Genomic DNA, 25,998 nt, shown 5'->3' with positions numbered 1-25,998 from the left:
GAATCTGCATGCCAAGCAGGAGACAAGAGTGTGGGTTTGATCCCTGGTTTGGGCAGATCCCCTGGAGAAGGAAATGGCAACCCAATCCAGTAAACTTGCCTGGGAAATCCCATGGAAAGAAGGGCCTGGCGGGCTACAGTTCATGGGGTCACAGAGTCGGACATGACTGAGCATACACACACACCACTACATTTTAGAGTATTATTAATGCACACTTCTGTTTATAGCATACTGTATTAATGTATCCATTTAAAAATCTTCCTGTTTTAATGACATAAACAGTGCAGTGTAATTGAATGAAGATAGGAATTCCATGGGCTAACTAGTATTAAAACAGGATAAACCATCAGAAGTTAACTAAAGGAATTTAGAGAAGCCAGGGTGGGGTGTTTAAAGGGTAAAGCTTCCTGCCTTTATAAGGAACTTCCTGTTGACCTCTAAGGACTTGACAACCATATATTGTATTTGACAGCACTTGGTGAATTTCTTAATAATGAGGTTAAGTTCTCACATGCACACACACAGATATCTAGTTTCCTATCTAGGCTAATCCAGATCCTAAATTCCTGATTTGCCTGTGGTACCCACCTCTCTTTGTGTGACAGCACTCATTGAATTTCTTAGTAATGAGGCAAAGTGCTTACATGTCCAGACACATCTACCTATATGCTTGCGCAGTTTCAAACCCTTGAAAGTCTTGATCTGTCTTATCCGTTTAAAAATACAGGACTTCCCCATTGGTCCAGTGGTTAAGACTTTGCCTTAATGCTGGGGGTGCCAGTTTGATCCCTGCTGGGAATCTAAGATTCCCACGTGCCTTGTGGCCAGAAAACCAAAACAGAAAACAGAGGCAATATTGTAGCAGATTCAATACAGACTTTTAAAAAAATGGTCCACATTAAAAACAACAACAGATGCGAGAGAGGGTCTAGATAAGACTTTGATATTAAGAAGTCCTATCAAGGTTAGAGATTGAGATCATCTGATTATACAGTGACATTGGGTTGGACTGGGAAAAGTTCTTCCAGAACAAAAGTAGAAGCATGGTATACGTCGTGCTAACTTGGGACCCTAACGCCCTGTCCTTGTTCTGAGCCCTGTACATACAAGGTTTTGAAACGGGGCGTTTCTCTTCGATGTGTTTCCCTGAGTCTTCCTCCTTTCCCTGACACTTGGTGATTTAGTTGCTTAGTCGTCTCTGACTCTTTGCGACCCCATGGAGTGTAGCCCACCAGGCTCCTCTGTACATGCAATTCTCCAGGCAAGAATACTGGAGTGGGTTGCCATTTCCTTCTTCATCCCTGATACTTACTGAAAACTTTCTATCACCTTGGCAAAATGACCCTGGTTTGCATGGACCCCAAACAAAGGTATAAATTTGGTTATACAGATCAGTTCAGTCGCTCAGTCATGTCCAACTCTGTGACCCAATGCACTGCAGCACGCCAGGCTTCCCTATCTATCACCAACTCCAGAGCTTGCTCAAACTAATGCCCATCAGGTTGGTGATGCCATCCAACCATCTTATTGAATAGCTCTTGGGGCAAATATAAGTGGATCCCTCAAAACTAGGGAGGTGCGCATCATGGGTAATGATGTGGCTTTTTTCTTTGGAAAGGATAGAACAATCTTTCATTTAAAACTGAAACAAACGTGGGAGTCCATAACAACAGCGTTTATCCTATGGTTAGTCAATCCTTGGTGTCTGTAGCAACGTGGCCTCATGAACCAATGCATACTTTCCCAGGGCCAGAAAAGGAGCAAGTCTTTAGGTTCAGTAGGTGGGCATTGTTAGGAACAAGGAGCTTGACCACCTGTTCCGTCTTGAAGCCAATGCGAAGAAGAAACTGGAGCTTGACCAAAGGCTGGTCAGTTTCTACTGAGCTGCAACCAGAACTAAATGCCTGGCAGACCATTTAATGATTGTGGTCATCCATTTTTGTGGTGGCAAGATGCAAATGGGAAATCTTTGCAGGCCAGCCAAGCCTTCTTTGGAACTGAGAGGATGTGCAGTCCTCAGTATGATTCAGTCTTGCAATTTGGTTTTTAAGCTTGTGCTTGTAGAATAAGCAGAGAACTCAATTCATTTACACTTTATTTAGAAAGAATAAAATAATTTAACCAGTGTGTAAAACTGAGAAGGCTCTGGGACACACAGCTCCCCTGTCCCAACCTCATGTGTATAAGCAACCCAGCTCTGCAGAATTTATACTGCTACTCATGAGTGGAGCTCTTTTCAACTTCTCTGTCCCTGAAACTATGTTTATTTCATCATCTCGGAAGAGATAAGGCACTTCCTTAGATGTTGGAAAGTGAATGATCCCTCTTTTCTCGTTCAAGTGAGAAGTAAGTTGATCACAAAGCAAGAACACTCCTTTGACTGTAGTTAGGGTAGACCCTCTTGCTCTGAGGACCTTGAGCCATCAGTGTCCCTTTTTGGGTAAGATTGTAGTTTTAGACTAAGTACGAAGAAGCACTCACTCGTCAGATTTTGAAAAATGAAGTTGGTTAATATGAATGTATATTTCTACTAGATCAAGTTTGTACCTATAGAGCAAGGGCAGGCAGAAGATAAGAATTTCTAATGACAAAAGTGGATGGGCCGGACTCAAGGTTTTTATGTATATATATATTTTTTAATCCATTTGAGCTTGTTTGTTCATTTAAAAAAAATTTATGCTTATAAAATGTTTAAATACCAGATTATATAAATATAAAAATGAAAGTTCTCTTCATTCACCTTCTCTCTCCACTCAGTGAAGAATCTGCCTGCAATGCAGGAGACCCAGGTTTAATCGCTGGGTTGGGAAGATCCCCTGGAGAAAGAAGTGGCAACCCACTCCAGTACTCGTGCCTGGAGAATTCCATGGACAGAGGAGCCTGGCAGGCTACGGTCCATGGGATCGCAGAGAGTCAGACAAGACTGAGCAACTAACTTTCACTTTCAATGTGGTATACAGTCTTTAAAAACTTAAAAAAAAAAATGAGCATGTACTAATCTATAAAAACACTAAAAGAATTACTGGGATTATGAGCAATTTCTGGTGCTTTTATTAAACTTAATAATTAGAAACTTTGTTCTCTATCAGTAGATAAAGATATCTACTCACCAGTTTAAATGTGTAAGAATTTGAGAATTTTCTCAAACTTTTGTGAATTATTTACTTTTGTTGAAATTGAACTTATTTACACAAACTTAAGGATGTTTCAGTCATCCGTTGTAAGAAATGTGATTTTTTTCCTTGACTATTTTCCATATATTGATACCCTATCCTTGTTAAATAGGTTCATAGTCCTGAATTTTTTGCGTTTTATGACTTTTTAGGTCTGTTTTGATTTCAGTCTGTTTCTTTTTCATTTTTTGACCTTGTTTTTTTTCCTCATTCCTCTTTGTCATCTAATTTTGATCTCTTATGCTGTTACCTCTTCTGTGTTTTTGTCAGATGAGTATTTATCATTTGATGTTTTAACTAATATAACGTCTGGGAAACATCCTCACCTCATTTTGTTTGCCGTGTCATCACTAGAAGTGTTGACAAGCAAACACTTACTGTTTCCCCTGAATACACAATGTTATCCTGTCGATTTCTAAAAGCAAGGGAAATTTTTATATCGTGTACCCATGGACTGTTGTTACACACTACCCCAAAACAGCACTTTCAGACTCTAAAATGCCCACTGCAGGATCTTACCTGTGAATCCACTTGGCATGTCTCAAAAATGAGTTATTCCAAAAGAATGATTTAAACATCCAGCACATTTGAAAGCTGCTTTTGGAGTCTGTTTGTGTGAGAACTTGGATAGGTGGAGAGAAAGTTTGCAGATGATTGATGATCATTGAAGCACTCCTGTGGGTTTTAGAATGTTTCAGATGAGAGATTATACACAGTTATTTGTGAGTCATCAGAAAATGAAATGTGGCCTTTCCCAATCCTGTGAATCTAAGAGGAACCTCGAGAGGTCAGCTCAGAGCAGCCGGAGATGATGACGAAAATCTTTTTTATAAACAATTAAAACTTACACAGAAAATGCCGTAGTCTTTGGACACTGTTTATTGGATGTGACTGCTGAAAAGTGTGCGTGACTATTCTCTACTCTGTATTGAAATTAATAAGCATTTGTCTATTGGTTTTTATTTTAATGTCTAGATTTTGTTATTGTTGTTTAGTTGCTATGTCATTGTCTCTTTGCAACACCATGGACTGTAACCTGCCTGGCTCCTCTGTCCTTGGGGTTTCTCAAGCAAAAGTGCTGGAGTGGGTTGCTATTTCCTTCTCCAGGGGCTCTTCCTGACTCAGGGATCAAACTCGAGTCTCCTGCATTGGCAGGTGGGTTCTTTAGCACTGAGCCACCTGGGAAGCCCAGTGTCTGGATTACCTGTAGGTAATTATCTTATAAGATAATGTGTGTTCTTTATTAAAGGAAGGACTCTCACAATGACTGTGCTTCTTGAATTCGAGTTTATTAAATTGGAAGTCAGTCACTGAAATGTGGCTTCTCTTTCCCCGTGGGAGCTGGCAGTGCCATTTCAGAACACACAGCGAGTTTCATCCGGAATCTAACTGTGGGCTCCACAGGAGTGGTTGGTCATGGCTGAGTCAAGAAGGCCCTGGCTCTTACTGACAGGACGATTTCTCCTGGCGTTTGTTCTTTCAGTCCTGTTGGGGGAGAAGTGAAGTTGGAGGTACATCCGCAGAATCCATTAGCGTCCCTTTGGGATAGAGCTGTCAGCAGCTTCACGTCTCGAACTTCTATGAGGCATGTTGTGTCCTTGACGAAGAAATGTGTTTCCCCGTGTGTCTGATAAGTAAACATCTGCAGTGCCAAAGGCGGAGTGCCAGGCACATCTGTGTCCATAGACAATGCTGTTAAATTAAGGGCCGACCTGGAAAATGATTGACCTGCCACAAAGTTCACATGGCGTCATTCATTTGTTGTTTGGGGGCACTTTATTGAATATTTGATCGTGGATTTAAATGTCTTTTAAACTTATAGCTCACTGTTTGGGTTCTAATTGGTTACTCTGAATGAGCTAAGCTTTCTCTTGTTGCAGTGACAGTTAAGCTCCCTACAAGCAAGTATCATATCTAACCTTGGTGATCTACATAGACACCCAGCAAAGGCAAAACCTAAAAATGCTTTGCCGTTTAATGACTTAGATAAAATGAGCGGTGGTAAGAAAAGTAGAGATATTGTAATCTTTTTTTATTTTTTTAAATATTTACTTTTATTCATTTATTTGGCTGCACTGGGTCTTAGTTGCGGCAGGTGGGATCTAGCTCCCTGACCAGGGATTGAACCTGGGCCCCTGCACAGGGAGCAGGGAACTGGACCACCAGGGAAGTCCCTAAAATGTTTAAAACATCACCATGATTCAAGGTTCCAGTCACCGTAGATAAGTATGAAGTAGACACTTAGGAAGAGTTCCTTATCACCCTGACTCATTATCTTAAGTTTTTTGTTTTTTTTTTAACTTAATGAAGTTTCCTAGTCTAGGGAGGTCTAGAAAGGATTCAGAGCACATCAATTCCAAAATTCTGATTTAAAAGACCTTTAATTGTCGTCATAATTCCATAACCTAGGTATTTAAGATCTATTTCTAATACTCAGTCTATCTGTCCCATCAGAGGAGGGATCAGCTCTTCAGTGAGTGGTATCTTGGCAGGTTTCTGAGAAAATAATGGGCTTCACTGACTTCTAGGAAATGTAATTTATGTCCATGTGTAAATAAAATGCCAGATAACTTAGTTGCCTCTAATTTGATGAACAGCAATGAAAAGCAAGCGGCTTGAGTGAGTGACAAACTTCAGCCTAATAGGAGGTCACTTTTTTTTTTTTAATGTATAACCCTTTGCTGTTGAAATACTAAGTTAATCTTCTAATACGGAAATACTTAGATAAAGTTTTCTCTACGAACTTTGCAATTTTTATTGATACAAATATTGACATTATGTATGGTTTTCTAAATAGAGAGCAAAGTAATAAAAAGCAATCTAGGCTATTGTCAACCTAACAATAAACTATAAAACATGCTTATTATAGAAAGATGGAAAATACAAATAAGCTCATAAAAAACAGTAAAATCAGTTATTAGGACTTCCCCCGTGGTCCAGAGGTTAAGACTCCGTGCTTCCATTGCAGAGGGCACAAGTTTGACCCCTGGTCCCAGAACTAAGATCCCACTTGCCACACAGTGCAACCGCTTCCCCCCACCCCCCACCCCCAATTGCTTATTAAGCATATATATCCTCCAAGGTATTTTTACCCCCTTTTGTATACATACATGTGTTGGCTTTTTGCTTTGTAGAATAAAACTGAATGTACTTTTTCCCTGAACATGATTTTTATTGGTTGCATAATAATATATTCAGTGGGTGTAGATAAACCTTAATTTATATCAAGTAGTATTTTGTTGATAACTCCCAGATTTCCAGTGGGTTTTTTTTTTTTTTTTTTTTGGATAAATTGTTTGACTTACAGCTTTCTAAAGCCTCTTTCTGTAGAATAGTGCTATAAATGGTAGCTCATTTCCTGAGTTAACTCCCAGGTCCTAATTGATATTTGTCACATGGCTAAGCTTCCCAGCTGGACAAATGGTGCTCCAGTGTTTAAAACACAGCATCTGCTTATCATTATTTCCATGGCAATCTCTGTAATAATTTGGTCAGCACCTGGCATAGTGCCAGTCATAATGGGCATTCAACAAAATATGAATGAGTGGAGTCTGGAATTCCCTCTGTCCAGGTTGTCCTGGCCAGGGCAGCCAAGTAGAGCAGATAGTGTTCACTTTCTGGAATGTGGGGATGGGGTGTGGGTCTCAGGGAGGCCACACAGGGTAGCAGGATCCCTTTGACTGTGTCTTTGGCAGTTGTCAGTAATTCAGTCTTAGCAGCGATGATAAAGTGCTTTAGAGTACTCCCCTGGCAGTCCAGTGGCCAAGACTCTGTATGTCCACTGCAGAAGGCACAGGTTCGATCCTCAGTCAGGGAAGTAAGATCCCACATGCTGCATAGGCAAGAGAAAAACAAAAAACCCATTTCTTTGGAAAGAGTGTTTATCACTGGCAAAGTTGAGAGAGAAGGGAGAGACAAAAGGTATATTGAACAACAAACCTGACCTTAATTGAAATTTATAAAACACTATACGCAATAGCAACAGAATATACATCTGTTTTACATTCAATATTTATCGTGCTCTAGGCCACAAAACAAGGAATTGAAGAGGGTAGTTTCTTAAAAGTTTGAAAGTTGCTCAGTGTGTCCAACTCTTTGCAACCCCATGGACTATAATTCTCCAGGCCAGAATACTGGAGTGGGTCGCCTTTCCCTTCTCCAGGGGGTCTTCCCGACCCAGGGATAGAACCCAAGCCTCCTGCATTGCAGTTGGATTCTTTACCAGCTGAGCCACAAGGGAAGCCCAAGAATACTGGAGGTGGGTATTCTATCCCTTCTCCAGCAGATCTTCCCAACCCAGGGATAGAACCCAAGTCTCCTGCATTGCAGGTGGATTCTTTACCAACTGAGCTACTAGGAAGCCCCCCCCACCTTTTTTTTTAATTTAAAAAAAAGCATTTTAAAAAATGTTTTAAGCATATTCCTACCATATCATCCAGCTATTCCGTTTCTAGCTAATTATCCAAAAAGAAAGCATAGGTCCATACAAAGACTTGTACACAGTGATACCTGAATGTTCATAGTCGTTTTATTTGTAAAAACCAGAAACTAGAGATAACTTGTATGTCTTATAAACAAGTGAATGGATAAATTAATGGTGATGTATCCATAACACAGAATACTGTTCAGAAACAAAAATAGCCTTTTGAGATGTGCAGCAACGTGGATGAATCTCAGAATAATTATGTTAAAGTGAAAGAAGTTGGACAAAAAAGGACACATACTTTATGGCTCCATTTGTATAAAACTTCAGAACATGCATACTCGTCTATAGTGACAGATGAGTGATTGCCTAAGGATAAAGATTGAAGGAAGATTACAGAGCCATGAAGCAAGGAAACATCACAGGGCTATGATGAGTGTGTTCATTATCTTGATTGTTATGAAAACAATATTGGTTTCATAGGTTAAACATATGTCAAAACTTGTAAATAAGATGTTTAGTTATATGTCAATTATATTTCAATAAAGCTGTTTAAAATATAAATAAATGATAGGCATTCATGATTCTGTGGCTATTTACTTCATAATGTTTATTATACACCTTCATGTAAATGACAGGACATTTTTCCATATACTTTGCTGGATCAGCAAAAGGGTCCTTTGTGCTTCTTCAAGCCAGAATCAATGGAAAGTGTTAGGATTCTAGAAATATTCTATTTCTCACTGAGGAAAAGTCTTCCATAGTTGTACATGGTTTACAATTAAGCACTGTTTTTTTTTCCTTTGGGTAGTAACTTTGTACAGTCATGCATTGGAGAAGGAAATGGCAACCCACTCCAGTATTCTTGCCTGGAGAATCCCAGGGATAGAGGAGCCTAGTGGGCTGCTGTCTATAGGGTCGCAGAGTCGGACACGACTGAAGCGACTTAGCAGCAGCAGCAACTTGATTTCTAATGAGGAACTCAGTCATGTCGTATCAGCTTGAGTAGAGAAGAGGAATAGGAACTGTGAAAGTGAAATTGAACTCATTAAAACAGAGTGGAGTGGTTAGTAACTGGAACTGGAGGGTGAGGGAAATGGGGAGATGTTGATCTAAGGTTACACACTTCAGTTAGAAATTGAATAAGTTCTGGAGAACCTAATGCATGGTGCTGTATTATAGGTGTACTTGAAGGTTACTGGCAGTAGATCTTAAATGTTCTCACTACAGAAAAAGAAATGGTAGTTATGTGATTTGATGGCGGTGACGTATCTCAAAGCTAGGGGAGTAGGGGACAGAGTAAAGGCATGCAAAACAGACATTAATTTTTTGTGTGTGGCTGAGTAATATTCCATTGTATATATGTACCTTTTTCATACTGAGTTTAGTCAGAGAAAGACAAATATTGTATATCACTTATGTAGAATCTAAAAAATGGTACAAATGAACTTATTTATTAAACAGTGACAGATATAGAAAACGAACTTATGGTTACCAAGAGGGAAAAGGGGTGGGAAGGATAAATAGGGAGATTGGGATTGATATATACACAACACTATAAGAAGTGGTAAAATGAAAAATGACATAGACAACTAATAAGACTCAATAATAGCACAGGAAACTCTACTCAATACTCTAATGGCCTATATGAGAAAAGAATCTAAAAAGCGGTGGATATATATAAGTGTATAACTGATTCACTTTGATGTACAGCAGAAACTAATGCAACATTGTAAATCAAGTATACTTTTCTAAAGATAAATGTTATATGTATTTCTTAATAAGTTTCAAATAGAGTTAAAAAAAACACACTAAGTAGAAACAAATTGCGGTGATGATAGTTCAGTGGTGACTGCTTGCCGATTCATGGGGTTCTCAAGGCAAGAATACTGAAGCGGTTTGCCATTCCCTTCTCCAGTGGACCACGTTTTGTCAGAACTCTCCACCAAGACCCGTCTGTCTTGGGTGGCCCCACAGTACGGCATGCCTTAGTTTCATTGAGCTAGACAAGGCTGTGGTCCATGCTTGGACCACTTGCCGATTGAATTAAGACCATATTCCTGTGCTGATGACTTGCTGTCTCTGTGGTTTGAGCCCCCATTTCCCGTTTAGTTTCGGCTGGCCCTTCTCCCAGAACTCTACTATCCCCCCCTTCGTTAACTGGTTGATGCTTTTTCTCTGCCTGTGCTTTCCCCTCCCCCTCAGCCTTTATATATCTGTGTGGTAAATTCCTACCTATCCTTGAAGGATTGCATGCAGATGCCAGCCTACTGAGTAAACATACTCTGATCCTCCCAGCTGGAAACGTCCCCTGCGTTCTGTGTTTCGGCACACATTAAGTACATACTTTGTACCCTGGGCCTTATGGGTATGTATGGGTTGGCCTCATCTGCCCTGCTGTTCTGGAACTGAACAGACATAGGGCTATTCATTTGGCTACTGTTGATACGTAGATGCATTTCAGTTGTTTAATAAACTTCTTCACTTACTAAAATTGCTATAACTATTAATGCCGATGAAGGAAGCAATTACAGGACAAGCAGAAGTAAACAAAAATTGTTTTGGGGCTTCCCTGGCAGTCCAGTGGTTAAAATTTCATACTTCCAATGCAGGGGGCCTGGGTTTGATTCCCCGGTCAGGGAACTTAAGATCCCACATGCCGCAAGACGCGGATAAGAAATTTGAAAAATAAAAAAATATAAAAAATTTTTTTCCAGAGGTTCAAGAGTGAGGGGACATACATATAACTATGGCTGATTCATGTTGATGTTTGGCAGAAACCAACACAATATTGTAAAGCAATTGTCCTGCAATTAAAAATACTTTACTATTAAAATTTTTTTGTGTGTGTTTTTGAACCACATTTACTGTCCCCATGACACTTTTTTTTCTCCTTTAAGCTAACATTTTAATTATGGACTCTCTCTTCCCCTCACAGTCTTAGAACCAGGCAATGAAAAGGAAGAGAGGTCAGTTTGTAAATTTACATTGGCTAGAAGTGATCCACTCTGATAATTCACACAAAACTATTTAAGAGTTGGCTTAAGAGCATCTTAACATTAGTCACTATGTCATAAAAAGAACACGAATTAGGTAGGAGTTGTGGAATATCTGAAGAAACATGTTTTTTTGGATTTCAAGTGAGCTGTTCTATGACTGTCCCCCGCCTTGATCGCTTCTTATATTTATTTTCCAGGTCCGGACTCTCTTTGTCAGCGGTCTCCCTCTGGACATCAAACCTCGGGAGCTATATCTGCTTTTCAGACCATTTAAGGTACCTTTTCTATCTTTTAGAAATCGTCAGATGAGACAGAAAGTGGGTCTGTCTGGAGAAAGAGACGAAATGTTTGAGAAACGCCTATTTTTTAAAGTGGTTAGTGAGTCAAGAAGATTTAACGATTCAGTTCTAATATACATTCTCACTTTGGAAATACTGAAACGGCCTTTTGTCCTCCCAGCCGCTAATCTCAAGAAGCTAATCTGTCCTAATTTAGAACAGCCTCAGTTTCCTCCTTGTGTATTCTCTGCCAATTGGTGGTATTTTGAGTACAGATCAACCCAGATACAATCAGTGACTTACTTTGTATTTATATCTCAAACGCAGGAGTATAAGTCAAGCCCTACCCCTAGGAGGTTCCTTATTAGCTGAAATACTGCTGTTCATACAATTCCTAGGCGACATAATAGGTTAAATAAGCTTTTATGAACTTGACAAGAAACCTAAAACCATTATTTTTTCGTTGGCAAAATGTCCAACATTGCTGAAACAGTAGAACAGAATTTTAAAGAACAGCTTGGCAGGAGTTGAGGGACGTCTTCCCTGGAGCTTTGTGCATGCTCAGTATCTCAGTTGTGTCCAACTCTTCGCCACCCTATGGACTGTAGCCCACCAGGCTCTTCCATCCATGGAACTTTCCAGCAAGAATACCAGAGTGGGTTACCCTTCTTTCTTCAGGGGATCTTCCAAACCCAGGGACTGAACCTGCATCCCTTATGTCTCCTATGTTGCCCAGTGGATTCTTACCACTGTGCCACCTGGTGAGATATTTAATACAAGTTGTCTGTTCATTGTGATTATCAAGATAAATTTACTTTAGAGATCGTTAATGTTGTTGGGATTGAAAATTTAACAGGAAATTGAACTAAGGCTGAAATAACTGCTGCACAGAGAAACCTTGAAAGTTAGCCCTTAGAGGGTCAGAGACAGTTGGGATTGGGTACAGTGTGGGCTGGAGGCCTTGGCTCTCGAGGAGCAATCCTGCAAGTCAAGGCAGATTCAGGCCCTGTGTCTGAGCTGGTCCCGTCGGCTGAGGACATAGCAGCAGCAGTGTCTGGCCAGGGCCGCGCTTAGGAGTGAGTGATGGGCCGTCTTCCTTGCTGGTTAAAGATCCATTCTGATGGAAGCAGGATCCGAGCCACAGAGGCAAGACGGGTTCTAGCTTCTTAGGGAGAGAGAGTAAATGTGACAGCTGAAAACAGCTGGGCTGGAGAGAAGAACGGGGGTCGAGGGGGCGGCCAGTGAAAACCAACAAAGATAAAATAGTCTAGTCTATGTGCCCCAAAGACACCAGGTGATAATGGACATAACGCCATTCTGACAGCTCTCCTTTTTACTGCTGGGTTTTTTTTTTTTAACTGGAGTATAATTGCTTTACATTGTTGTTAGTTTCTACTGTATAGCATCGAGAATCGACATTATATATACATATATCCCCTCCCTCTTGAACCTCATCTTGCCATCACACCCCTCTGGGTCATCACAGAGCTCCCTTTGCTTTACAGGAGCTGCGCGCTAGTTATCTGTTTTGCATACGGTAGTGTACATGAGACAGCTCTCCTTTCAATGCAATGATAATGATGATGTTACAGAGGGAAACAGGTTAGCCGAGGGGTTGGCTGGAGGAAGTGGGGAAGAAAGAGACGGTGCTGTGGGAAGAGTGCCAACTTGGCAGAATTTCCCATTTCTTCTGCAGGACTGCAGTTTTTACAGTTTTGTAGGATGGGGACTTTTAAAGCTAACCATTGCTCTTAATGAACACAACAGCTGTGTTTCTGTGTGCATATGGAGAGACCTAGTAGTAAGCCCCTTAGGAATTATCTCACTTAATTCTCATCCCAGTCCTTTAAAGTGGGTTAGCCTCATTTTGCCCCGGCCCCAAAGAAAGAAAATGAAACTTGGAGGAGTTGAATACATTTTGCTCAAGTTCACACACATAACAGATGGCAGGGCCAAGATCAAACCCAAGCAGTTTGACTTTGCCATTCCTATTCTGAACTAATATGTGATGCTGCTTCTGATTTCTGTGACTTGAGAGGACAGTATATCCCTACAAGTGGTCTTTTACTTGAGTGAAATATCCATTTGTCCTCTGCCGCTGAGGCCTTCGGGGTGTTTAAACCTGCACGTTTTTCAGAGAGCGAGAGCACCTTGAAAAAGGAAGAGGCAGGGGTGTGAATCATGACCTCTTGGGCCAGAAGAGCTCAAGGCCTTTGAGGTAAAATGTTTACAGTAGCTAATTGGTAACATAGTTCTCTGCTGGGAAGATAGGAGGGTGAATCAATTGAAACATGCTGCCCAGCAACCCCAACGCGAAAGTCAGGACCCTGGTACATTCCTACCAGCCCTTTTTTAATTAAAGTCCCTGGTGGCTGACCCTCGTCTGCAAATCTGTCTCTGGACCAATATGTTCTGTGGTCAATCATGTCAAGTAGTGTTTTTTTTTATTTTATTTTTTCTTCTCCTGTGTCATCTATCAGTGCAAGCCACCTGCCATTGATTACTTGCAGAAATAGCAGACTTTGTTATTTTCATCCTGGGGAACCAGGAGGGATCAGAAAGGGAGTGAAAGGGAGTGTTTCCATCTTCCTTGAGGATGAGCTGGAGTAAAACCCAACAGGGAATTTTTGCATCTCCCAATCCTAATACCAGCATGAAAACAGATGGCTGCAATAAATAAGCAACATAACAGAATTTAGCATTACTGCCTGTTTAACTTTTCCCGGCAATTTTGAAATTTTCATTGACAAGTTCTACTAAGTACATTATCAGTGTTTTGTTGTTGTTTTACAGCAAATATATTTTTCATTGTGAACAAGTGAATAAGTGTGAACAAGTCATCACATACTCTTCTTAACTGCCTTTCTTCTCCTGTCTCTTAATTGTGTCCACCGCTTTGCGACCCCGTGGACTGTGGCCCGCCAGGCTCCTCTGCCCATGGAATTTCCACGGAAGAATACTGGAGTGGAGTGGCTTTTATCCTATATATAAAATGGAAAAGACCTGTTGACATAGATAACCATTTTCCTACTGTTTCCCAGTTTCATAAGAACATAGAAAAGAAACATAAGAGAGTGAGTTTCAGGGCTTGATCTCTTAGGCCCGAGTGTGGGCTTCCCAGGTGGCTCAGTGGTAAAGATCCACCTGACAGTGCAGGAGACTTGGGCGCTATCCTTGGGTCGGGAAGATCCCCGGGAGCAGGAAATGGAAACCCACTCCAATACTCTTGCCTGGAAAATTCCATGGACAGAGAAGCCTTTCAGGCTACAGTCCAGGGGGTTGCAAAGAATTGGACGCGACTAAGCATACAGCACATATATACATACTTAGGCATATACATCGTGTGTGTGTGTGTATAAAACTTGTTTTATAGTTAACAGACATTTGTAGGAAGAGTTGGTCAGTGGTCATAAAGGACTCATTGTCACTTGAGCAAGATGGTATTACAATTGCTTTTTTTCCTGGCATATTGTTTTTGTGGTCTAAATCCGGTTCTTTATTTTCAGGGCTACGAGGGTTCTCTTATAAAGCTCACATCTAAGCAGGTAAGCATTTCAAACTTGCACATAAATGATGACTTCTAGAATAAGTTTTGATTGACTTTCTTCAGGAATTGTCACAAGGGCTCAACATCCTTTTTTTAAAATTTCCATTAAGATTTATTTTTTTATTTTTTTGCTCTAAAATTAAGGGTGAGATCAGTTAAGAATTAGCAGAGGAAAATGATTCCTAATTCCAAAGCCTCCAGCTAGAGTGTCTGAGACTATCCTCAAGGAAGGCAAATATAATGCCTCCAGCATGGTTATATTGGGATTGATCTGTATCTTCAAAAGAAATTATTGTCCAGATTCACTTTTACTGCCAATTTTTTTTTTTAATACAGTTAAATAGTCAGACTTTTCATTCACAGTCAGTATGAGAAGTTGATGGTAAAGAATCAGGGTCTCTCTCAAACCCTTAATAACCACATGCAGAGTCTTAAGTCTAGAATGGCGCATAAAAGGCACAGGTGCAGAATGGAGGTAGTAATCAGTGACCCTGATAGTGGCTTCAAGGGCCTTGAAATGTTTTGGCTGTGCTTTTTTTAATCCTGAGCAACCGGCATCTCACTTTGGGTCACTTTTCGTCTCAATACAGTATTCTCGGTTCATCAGGAATAGGCTGTGTTACAACCATCCTTCTGGACTCAAAGATACTGAGTCCAAAGCAATTAAGAGTCCTCTCTTGAGTTGGAACAGTATGGTTTACACACCTAATTAAACACAGAACTTTTTAAAAACATCTCTTGGGATTTGAGATTAAAATGTTCATTATATGATTTTGATCGTGCAGTGAGACTACAGGGCTTTTATCACTGTGTCATTATATTCCTTGCACTTACAGTGTGCCAAAAGGTGATTCGGTTCTCTTTGCATTTTAAACGATGAAGATGCTGAGGTACAGTGAGTTCGATGTAGGACAGTAGAGTCCCTCCACCCAAGTTTCCCTCTGTTCCCTGGTTCACTGCTGCTCACCTTCCAGCCCCTTCTAGACTTTATTTTTTTAATGATTCTCCAAATCTCCAGCTGTCCCTTGAAGGACCACCCTCACCATCCCTTTGATCCATGTTAGAAATTTGGCTAAGCCACTGAGTCATGATTCTTCTGGACTGGCTTTCTGATTTCTGCCTGTTGCCTGCGGTCATTTCTTTATCTGAGCTCTTTGGTTTGATGTCACCTTTGACCCGGGAACAGAGACATCCCCTGATATTTTTTTCTTCATATTTCTCTTTCTTTCCTTAGCCCGTAGGTTTTGTCAGTTTTGACAGTCGCTCAGAAGCAGAAGCTGCCAAGAATGCTTTGAATGTAAGTACGAATGATGTTCATCTTCGGGGGTTTCCTTATGAGGTAAAGGGAAAGTAATAGAACCTCTTTGGACAGGAAAGCAAATGGAAGGGATATGACTACTTGATCTAAGAGGAACCGACTCTAATTAGCCGCATAAAGAGATTTTGCCTAAAATTGTGGTTAGATGTGCAGACTATTAAATAACACTTTGCTCGTCTCTAGCCCTTACTGTAATGCTCAAGATACCTGATGCTGGGGATTTTATTTTAATTCAGCCCAATCATATCCCATGGTGGTGTGCAGTTTACTTCAGCCCCCATTATATCCTCAGTGGCTAAGCCCAAGTCAAGAATAGAGAAAAATCTTGGTTTTCCTTAACACAGGAGGTTTTTAAGTTGTGTGGCTTTTAAGGGCTCCCCTGTCTGTCCAGTGGTGCAGACTCTGCTCCCAACGCAGCAGGCACAAGTTCCATCCCTAGTCAGGGCTGCCTAAAAATGTATTGTTTAAAAGGTATGTGACTTTAAAAAAAGGTTGTAGTCTTTATTCTGATTGATTTAAAATTTGCATATACCGCTTCCCCAGAAGACATTCAGCATTGTGGTGTATAATAAAGGATTTCCTTCTCCAGTGCATGAAAGTGAAGTTGCTCAGTCGTGTCCAACTCCTAGCGACCCCATGGACTGCAGCGTACCAGGCTCCTCCGTCCATGGGATTTGCCAGGCAAGAGTACTGGAGTGGGGTGCCATTGCCTTCTCCAATAATAAAGGATAGGCAACTACAATTGAGTAGAGATAACCTGTATTTGGTTTGTAAGCATTTTGTTTGCCATATTTTTAAGACTTTTTACCAGCTTTAATTTAGTAAGATTTTTTCCCCTCCTTTTGGTATGTTTTTTTTTTAAACAAAAACCAAAAGCAATTTAAGGGGAATCAACCCGAGACAAGGTGGTAGGAAGCAGAATTTAGTTCTGGACGCCAAGGCCTGATCCAGGTGAGGCGTCTCAGTGAAGAGCCTGGCTCCATCCCTCTCCAGACAGTTGACTTAAGCGGCTATGAATGAGGTGTGAGTACAGCTGCCAGGAGTGTTGGAATACTTCTTGGAGGGTCGGCTTATGTGAACTTGCGGCTGTGGGTCCTGAAGGTGTTCTCCCAGCTGTTTCTCGGCGCCTGAAGGCCCAGGGACCCTGTGGTGAGGGGGGCTGCAGGAGGGACCCTTCCTCATGACTTGGAGACCCAAGGGAAAGGGCCTCCGAGGGAGACTGTTTACTTGGCGTATTGGTGTCGTTGTGACACAGTCTTGAAAGGGTTTTCAGCTTTGGAAAACATGTGCACTCAGAATCGTTTGCTCGTTATTGTTGGTTTTTCGTGAAAGTGTACAGGCACATCTGAGGAATCCCGGAAGTCTAGAGAATTTAGAAGTTTTTGGATTTGGACTAGGGACCTCCTGGTCAGAATAACTGCTTCCTCTGTTCCTCTCCCACAGAACAAAACGTAATTATTTCCTTCAGTTGTACATGCTGAGGCACAGTGTATAACTAAATTGATAGAAAAAGGGTTTTGTGAATTTTACATTATATAGATGCAATCAGAATCTTTTCAGTATAACCAAATTTTAAACTTAAAATGGATTTCTATTTAGGCAGTGTTTCCTTTCATTCTAGCCTGGTGGCATCTTTCTTTTTCTTTTCTAATTTTAATTTTTTTAATTAAAAATTTTTCGTTTAATTTAAAATTTTATTTACATGTAGTTGATTTACAATGTTGCCTTAATTTCTGCTGTATAGCACAGTGATTGTTATACATACATATACATTTTTTTTCCCCATTATGGCTTAGCACAAGGTAGTGACTATAGTTCCCTGTGCTATAGAGTAGGTCTTTGTTGTTTATTCAGTCTATATATAATACTTTGCATCTGCTAATCCTGAATTCCCAATCCATTCCTTTCCCCTTTCCCCTCACCTGGGCAACCACAAGTCTAGTCTCTGAGTCTGATTCTGTTTCATAGTTAAGTTAGTTTGTGTTATAGTTCAGATTCCACAGGTAAGTGATGCCATATGGTATTCGCCTTTCTCTTTCTGCCTTACTTCACTTAATATGATAATCTCTGGGTCCATCCATCTTGCTGCAAATGGCACTGTTGTGTTCTTTTTGTAGCTGAGTAGCATTCCATTGCATGGACATACCACATCTTCTTTATCCAGGTTGTTTTTTTCCCATTGTTCTTATAAAGGAAATAACAGCAGCTGAAGCTTGTTCACAAAGTGGGCTTTCCTTCTCCTTACTTTATCTCTCCTCTGTGTAGAAACATGTTACTGACTCACTCTCTGAAAAACAGTAGGTTTTTATAGTGGGTTGATTTTTTTTTTTTCCCCCCTAACAAGAGTTTATTTTTTAGATGTTTAAATGGTCATAGTCCCAAATTGTTTCTTTGCCTTAGTAAGAGGATAGCAAGCATCATTTCATTTTTCTTAATGCTGAGGGTTCAGTTCAGTCGCCCAGTCATGTCCGTCTCTTTGTGACCTCATGGACTGCAGCATGCCAGGCCTTCCTGTCCATCACCAACTCCTGGAGTATACTCAAAATCATGTCCATTGAGTCGGTGAGGCCATCCAACCACCTCATCCTCTATCATCCCTGTGTCCCCCTGCCTTCAGTCTTTCCCAGCATCAGTGTCTTCCAACTGGTTCGATATCCTTGCTGTCCAAGGGACTCTCAAGAGTCTTCTCCAGCACCACAGTTTGAAAGCATCAGTTCTGCACTGAGCCCTTTTTTATGGTCCAGCTCTCAAATCCGTATTTGAATATTTACTGGTGGAGTTTTAAACATGAGCTTGCTTCTGCTTAGAGGTTGACTTGTGAATTTAGAGCATGTGTTAAAGTGCTGATTGATCTGTTTCTCGATATTTTTAACTTTTATAAAAGTATTGTATTAGAGTTTTTGGTACCTTAGAAACTGTCCTGTTCAGAGAGCTGAGACCAGAAAGGATGGATGGCCCAGCCAGGAAGGGCAGGTTTACAGCTACAACTAGAAGGAAGCCTCGGTGTCTTAATTCTGTCTACTTCATACAACATCTTGCTGTTTGCTTAGTCCGTGGAACGTGGCTTCATTTTTCCTAGTGGGAATGACAGATGATTTAGTCTCATTGTCCGGGACAGATGCCCACGATAAAGTTTGGTGCAGGACCATGGAGCAGGGTTTCTTTCTTCTCTTTACAGAGAACATGGGCCCATTGAGGACAACGGACTTAATCATGAAGCTGACACATCTCTGTGACCCAACCTAGTGTGATCTTTTTCACCACCATCTTTTCTAATTGGTGAATTAAAAACATACGGTGCTCATAACCATTACAAAATTTTCTCCTTATGTCATTCGTCCAGGCTTCCCTTAAAATCTTTTCTTCGCATTCCTTTGGGGGAAGAGTTCCGTGTTGTAATGTTTTGTTTTCCACGATTGAGAAACGTAAGCCTCATTCCAGTAAGTCCCTCTTTGTAGAGTTGTTCACAGTATTATGAACCACTTGTCTATGTTTAGAGCGTCTCTTCTTCTTGTTTGTCTGTCTTGGTTACTGTCTGTTTCAGTTATGAGTACTAAGTCTTTTCCCCAAATGACTTGAAGTGATTTTTAAATCCTTTTTTTTTTTTTTTCCCAGTTTTGGACTATGCTTTAGTTAGTTTGATAATTGTATGGAAAAACATGCCCAGACTGAATTAAGTGGTAACACTGAACTTTTATCAGGGGTTTAGTCAAATCTTCTAAAGTAAATACAGTATATTTTGGTTTTATAGTAAAAACACTCAAGTTAGGCTAAAAAATAGCCGAAACCCAGACTTGCCTTCAGGTTATCTGTTATCTCATTAATCCACATGACTAGAAACCCCATCCATTCTTTAACCCGACAGCAGAATATCTAACCTGTCCTTTACCTCCACTCACATTTATAATTGCTGTGCGAAACTTTCTCCATTTTCCATGCTAATGGAAGAGGGAGCTGATAATCCAAACTGTCTAGTTGGTTTTTTCAGATTTGTTTTTAATTTTGGAATGTAAATCAAGTGCAGCCATGTTGCCAGTTAACAGTCTTAATTTAGTAAAAATATGAAGAAACACAGGAAACAAGACTGGCCTGGAGGTAAGGATCCTGAGCAGAGGTGGAATAAACCATCTCTGGCTCCTGCTGCCAACTGTGGAAACCCTAATACTACCATTGCTGTGTAGCCGGAATTGTGTTTCATAAACAAGAAGGATTGGAAGTTAACACTTAAAATACACAGACCTGCCAGTGGTTTCTGTTCTATGTCCATTTCCGTGGCGAGCATTGTCTTAGGTTGGTGTTTGAGGTTCACTCATCTAGAGTACTTTAAAAAGTTGTATGTGGCCTATTGAGTACGTGTGCCATCTTGTTGGATACCCCTTCTCACCTCTTTTTAAATAGTTGTCATTGGCCTAGGCTTCATTATAAATTTATCAGAACGTGAGAAGTGTGATGCAGTGTAACCACGAACGTCATTACAAATTGCCTTCACGGCTGAACCTTGCTTGGGATGTCACAATAATTTGCTTTACTCTCCAATCTAAACTCACTGACCTAAGTGATCTCTAATTATCACTGCGCCCTCAAGTCTACTGGATTCTTTTTAAAGTAGCTTTCTTGAGGTACAACTCAATGATTTTTGGTATGTTTTTGAAGTATATAAAACATATATACCAATTTGAAATTTTAATGATTTTTTTTAAGTGTACATTTAATATATTTACCATGTTGTGCAGCTAGCATCATCCCAAACACAAACTTTGTAACCATGAAGCAATACCTCCCTGTTACTCCCTTCCTCTCACCCCTGGTAACCTGTCGTCTATTCTGTATCTCTTAACTGGCCTATTAACTAAAATACTTGTCCTTTTGTGTCTGCCTTCTTTCAGTTAGCATGATGTTTTCATGATCATTCCACATTGTAGCAGATACCAGAACATCGTTCCTTTTTATGGCTGAATAGTATTCCATTGGATGTATATTCCACATTTATCTGTTCATCTGTTGATGGACACTGGTGCTGTTTCCACTTGTTGGCCATTGAGAATAATGTTTCAGTGACCAGTGGGTTACAAATATGTGGGTCCTTAGTTTTCAGTTCCTTTGGGCATATACCTAGAAGTGGAATTGCTGAGTCATATGATATTAATATTTTTAGCTTTTTGAGAGACATCCAAACTTTTTCATGTTGGTGGTACCATTTTATATTCCACTGGCAGTGTCTGGGAATTCCAGTTTTCACTATTGTCACTAACTTATTTTTCTGTTGTTTAAATAACAGCCATCCTACGAAGTGTAAAGTGGTCATTGGTTTTTTGATAAATACTCTTTGACTAATTTCAGTAGTAGAGTTGATCATTGCAGTTGGAGATTTGATTTCTCTTGGAATCCCATATGACTTAAGATACTGTTTCTTTTAATGGGGATTAGTAAGATTTCTGTGATGTCAATTAAAAGTAATGGAACTGTGTTACCCCTAAATAGTTTAAAGTGGAGAAGTGAAATTGTTAGTTGCTCAGTCGTGTCTGACTCTTGACACACCATGGGCTGGAGCCCACCAGGCTCCTCTGGCCATGGGATTTCCTAGGCAAGAATACTGGAGTGGGCTGCCATTCCCTTCTTCAGGGGATCTTCCTGACCCAGGGATCGAAGCCAGGCTCCTGCATTGCAGGCAGGTTCTTTACTGTTTGAACCACCAGGGAAGCCTATAATTGTTTACCTGTTCATAAAAGAAAGGAAGGGAAGAGCTAACCCTTAGATGATTTGTTTAATAAGATAAGACTAGTATTTTGTATTCTTTCATATACAATATGCCACACATGAAGAAAAGGTGTTTTCTGAAGGTCTCAATAGACCTTTGATTAAAGAGAAAAAAGCAGCTTGATTTTGAAGAGGGAAAATGTAACAGTTATCTTAGTAAGAAGAAAATGAAGAGGACTTGAGGATATATAGTATTAAATTATTTATTGGTTACTGAGGACATTTATTCAACTGTGTAGTAAAAAGAATTTTTAGAAAAATCTTTGGTAGTTTGTAAGAAAGCGTGTTGAAAAGGTACTTGGTAGTGTCCCATGTGTAAAAAAACTGATATAATCAGGAAAACTTAGTTTTCTTCATCTCCATAAATTCTTGCTGTTAAAGTAAACATAACAGTTATTTACATCACAGTGATCCTGGCCTTGTGCATAACTTAAGTTTAGTTGAATAGCTTGAGCTCTCCAACTACTGAGTTTTTAAACACTTGCTTATAATTTATTCATTATTCCCATACTAGGTTTCTCACTTGTGAAGTAGGGATAATACTTCCAAAAGTGTTAAAGGGACATCAAGGAAAAATACTTGCATGCTTACTCAGTGGTATCTGACTCGTTGTGACCCCCATGGACTATTAGCTTCTCTGTCCATGGGATTTACCCAGGCAAGAATACTGGAATGGGTTGCTATTTCTTGCTCCAGGGGATCTTCCTGACCCAGGGACTGAACCTGAGTCTCTTGCATTGTAGACAGATTCTTTAGAACTGCACCACCTGGGAAGCAGATGTTCTATGTGAACCCATTCCATTCAGTTCAGTCACTCAGTCATGTCCGACTCTTTGCAACCCCATGGACTGCTTTTGCAACCCCAGGGACTGCAGCACACCAGGCCTCCCTGTCCATCATCAACTCCCAGAGTTTACTCAAACTCATGTCCATTGAGTCGGTCATGCCATCGAACCATTTCATCCTCTGTGGTCCCCATCTCCTCCCACCTTCAGTCTTTCCCAGCATCAGGGTCTTTTCCAGTGAGTCAGTTCTTTGCATCAGGTGGCCAAAGTATTGGAGTTTCAGCTTCAGCATCAGTCCTTCCAATGAATATTCAGGACTGATTTCCTTTAGGATGGACTGGCTGGATCTCCTTGCAGTCCAAGGGACTCAGAAGTCTTCTCCAACACCGCAGTTCAAAAGCATCAATTCTTCGGCGCTCAGACTTCCCTGGTGGCTCAGACGGTAAAGTGTCTGCCTACAATGTGGGAGACGCGGGTTCAATCCCTGGGTCAGGAAGATCTCCTGGAGATGGAAATGGCATCCCACTCCAGTATTCTTGCCTGGAAAATCCCATGGACGGAGAAGCCTGGTAGGCTACAGTCCATGGGGTCGCAGAGAGTCGGACACGAGTGAGTGGCTTCACTTTCACTTTCAGCTTTCTTTATAGTCCAGCTTTATAGTCCAATTCTCACATCCATACATGACTACTGGAAAAACCATAGCCTTGACTGGATGGACCTTTGTTGGTAAAGTAATGTCTCTCTGAACCCATTACCTGAATGTATTTTCTCAATGAAAAGATGTACAAACTGTTGAGCACCGAGTGATACCAGGGGAGCTTGAGACAGGTACTGGCCACACAGAAGCAGAAATTTGGATGAAAAAGTTTCTGCGTCCTGTATCACAGGTTTTGCTGACAGCTTGTGTGAGTCAGGACTTTTGATCTTAATATTTGTACAGCTTGTGAGTTCGGTGAATTGTTTCCACTAAACAAAACCTTTTGCGTGCACAAGCATCCAGATGGCCTGTCTCAGCTCCCTGTTCACCAGGCACCCTGTCAATATGTTTCTTATCAGGTCTAAAAATTTCTCCCTGAATTTCTCTTAGCCTGTTGCCCAGAGCGGTTGAAGAGGCCCATTTACTGTGATCCCAGCTGGGAACTGTGCAGGGCTGCCAGATGAGATCATGTGTCTGATCTAGTGTTTATCTGTTAAATCTGTTGATAACTGCTTACTCTTGACTTGAGTTTGGAAGCAGCCATTTGACCTCACTGAGTTGGGGGCTGCCTGTGCCCTTCCTTGATGACTGGATCCTCCTCTTTTTCTCAGCAACTGTGTGCACTTTGGGGCTTGGCAAACAGCTTAATTTGGCTACCCTCCTCACAGAAATTTGAAATAGGCCCCCTTTTTTTCATGCGTGTGGCGGAAGGGGGCTGCTCTTTCTTGTAGTTTTGGATTGTTACAGAACCTTGCTAAGGATACTGCAACATAGAAATTAAAAGTTGTTCAGAAAGAGCAATTGAAGGTGAATGTGAGGAATTTGCTGAATTCCCAGTTAGTCTTTGAAGAAAAGGAGGTTATTTAAGTCTATTATGAAGCATTCACATAGGAAAGTGGGAATTGGGATGCTAGTAAAAGACATTCTAAGGACTTGTGAAGAAGGAAAAGAAGCTGGAAGAGTTTGCATCACCAGTTCCCCAAGGGATGCGGCAGATGGAAGCCCAGGGTCTTGTACATAAACCCCTGTTTAGTCCAGTGACACGTGTGGTGTGGAAATCTCAACTCTGCCCAGCTTTTCTCTAAGTGAAATAGTTGATCAAATATCACATGGCTGTGTGAAACCACCCTCAGACGTCACATTCTAGCCGCCTTTTTTCCCCTGAGGATCTACGTGTTTAAACTTATCTCGACTCTCTTTAAAAGGCTATCTTGTATTGACCTTGCTTGCCCTTTTCCATGGTTCTTCAGGTATTTCAGAAATGCTGAGAAGCACTTTGCCCCTGTTGTAAATGAAAGTAGAAAATAATCATTAGCGTTCGCAGATCCTGTAGTGCAACGAATGACTTATTGGCTAGGATTCTTTTTGGTCAGGAAGCCAAGCTAGTTTTAGAACCAAAGATCTTGACACTCTAGGCCATATACATTCCTGATTATTCCACAGTGCAGCATATTTTGGGGCTTTAAATCCCAGTGAAATGAAAAAGTGTTAGCTCCTGAGTCTCGTCTGACTCTTTGCGACCCCGTGGATTATAGCCTGCCAGGCTCCTCTGTTCATGGGATTCTCCAGGCAAGAATACTGGAGTGGGTTGTCATTTCCTTCTCTGGGGAGCTTCCCAGCCCAGAATTATAACCCAGGTCTCCTGTACTACAGGCAGATTCTTTACCACTTGAGCCATCAGGGAAGTCTTTGCTGTAAAATCACTCTTCTACTTCTTAGTGAATGATCAAACCATCATAATGTCAATGGCTTAATGTTTCTGACGATCTACGCAGATTTGAAGTTTTGGTCCACAAAGCTGAAACTCTATGCCTTCCTCTATAATTAAAATGCATTAGAACATTTTTAAACCTGGGGGTGGGGAGGGGTAGGACTTAATGGGGAATAGGTTATTTTGACAGGACACTTGTAAATTATTCTACTCTTATTTCCTTTCACATGTATACAGTATTTCTTTATGATTAAATACAAACTTTTCTTGCTGCTTCAATAGACTTTAATTAGTATTACATGGAAACATTTTAAAAAATGAGAGAAGCACAAATAGTCAAGGATTGTTTTGTACCTAAAAACAGGAGGAGATAGAGTAAATGTTTCTAGAATGTGAAACATACATCTAATGCATTATAAACATGGGAATAAGAGGATAAGGAATGAAATAATTCTAGTGAACATCAAACTGACTAATTTAGAATGTTAAAAGTAATAAAATCTGCCTTAAAATGCTAACATCTGTAGAAAGATAAACCATGAAATATATTGACTAAAATTTCTCTTCTAAAAATGTAGTGATAAGTTTCAATAGGAAACAGTTTGGGAAAATTAAGGGGTACCTCAGGTAACCTTGACATTGCATAAAAGGATGTGTGTTTTGGTGTTCTAGGCATTGTGGCAAGTTGATTTGAAAGATTGTTTTTAAATGAAAAGATCCAAATAACTTCCCTGGGGAATACAGTCGGGTAGAAAATTCCGAGTGTGAACTTCCCCCTTGGTAACTGTAAGCTTGTTTTTGTATCTGGGACTCTTTCTGTTTTGTAGATAGGCTCCCTAGTAGCATATTTTTTTAGGTTCCACATTTAAGCAATATCATACAGTTGTCTTGATATTTGTCTTCGACTTCACTCAGCATGACACTGAGTTCACGTGGCATTATTTTGTGTTTTCTAAAGGCTGAGTAATACTCCATTGGATATATGCACCACATCCTTATCCATTCCTCCATTGATGGACTTAAAGGTTACTTCCGTGTTCTGGCTATTGTAAATAGCGCTGCACTGAGCATTGGGGTACATGTATCTTTTTAAATTAGTGGTTTTCTCTGGATATATGCCAGGAATGGGATTGCTGGAGCATGTGGTATCTCTATTCTTAGTTTCTTAACGAACCTGCGTACTTTTGTCCATAGTGACTGTACCTGTTTATACCCAGTTTGTATATGGATAGCATAGGCATTTTCACAATACTGATTCTTCCAGTCCAAGAACTTGGTATATCTCTTCATCTGTTTGTATCATCTTTGAT

The 25,998-nt window shown here is 40.5% G+C and overlaps 1 protein-coding gene across 4 annotated transcripts in view; it reads left to right on the top strand.

The window, feature by feature from the left end:
• Window positions 1-25,998, top strand: part of RBPMS (RNA binding protein with multiple splicing) — a 203,585-nt gene that overhangs the window by 69,603 nt on the left and 107,984 nt on the right. For all 4 annotated transcript variants that reach the window (XM_018041830.1, XM_018041833.1, XM_018041831.1 and 1 more), the window contains exons 2-4: window positions 10,793-10,870; window positions 14,380-14,418; window positions 15,655-15,717. In XM_018041830.1, the coding sequence (XP_017897319.1) occupies window positions 10,793-10,870; window positions 14,380-14,418; window positions 15,655-15,717 (180 nt within the window). The remainder of the gene's footprint in view (window positions 1-10,792; window positions 10,871-14,379; window positions 14,419-15,654; window positions 15,718-25,998) is intronic.

The sequence above is a fragment of the Capra hircus genome, chromosome 27 (assembly GCF_001704415.2).
Source record: "Capra hircus breed San Clemente chromosome 27, ASM170441v1, whole genome shotgun sequence".
Lineage (NCBI taxonomy): Eukaryota > Metazoa > Chordata > Mammalia > Artiodactyla > Bovidae > Capra > Capra hircus.
Note: the sequence above shows the minus strand (reverse complement) of the source record. Positions and strands in the feature narration are given on the sequence as shown.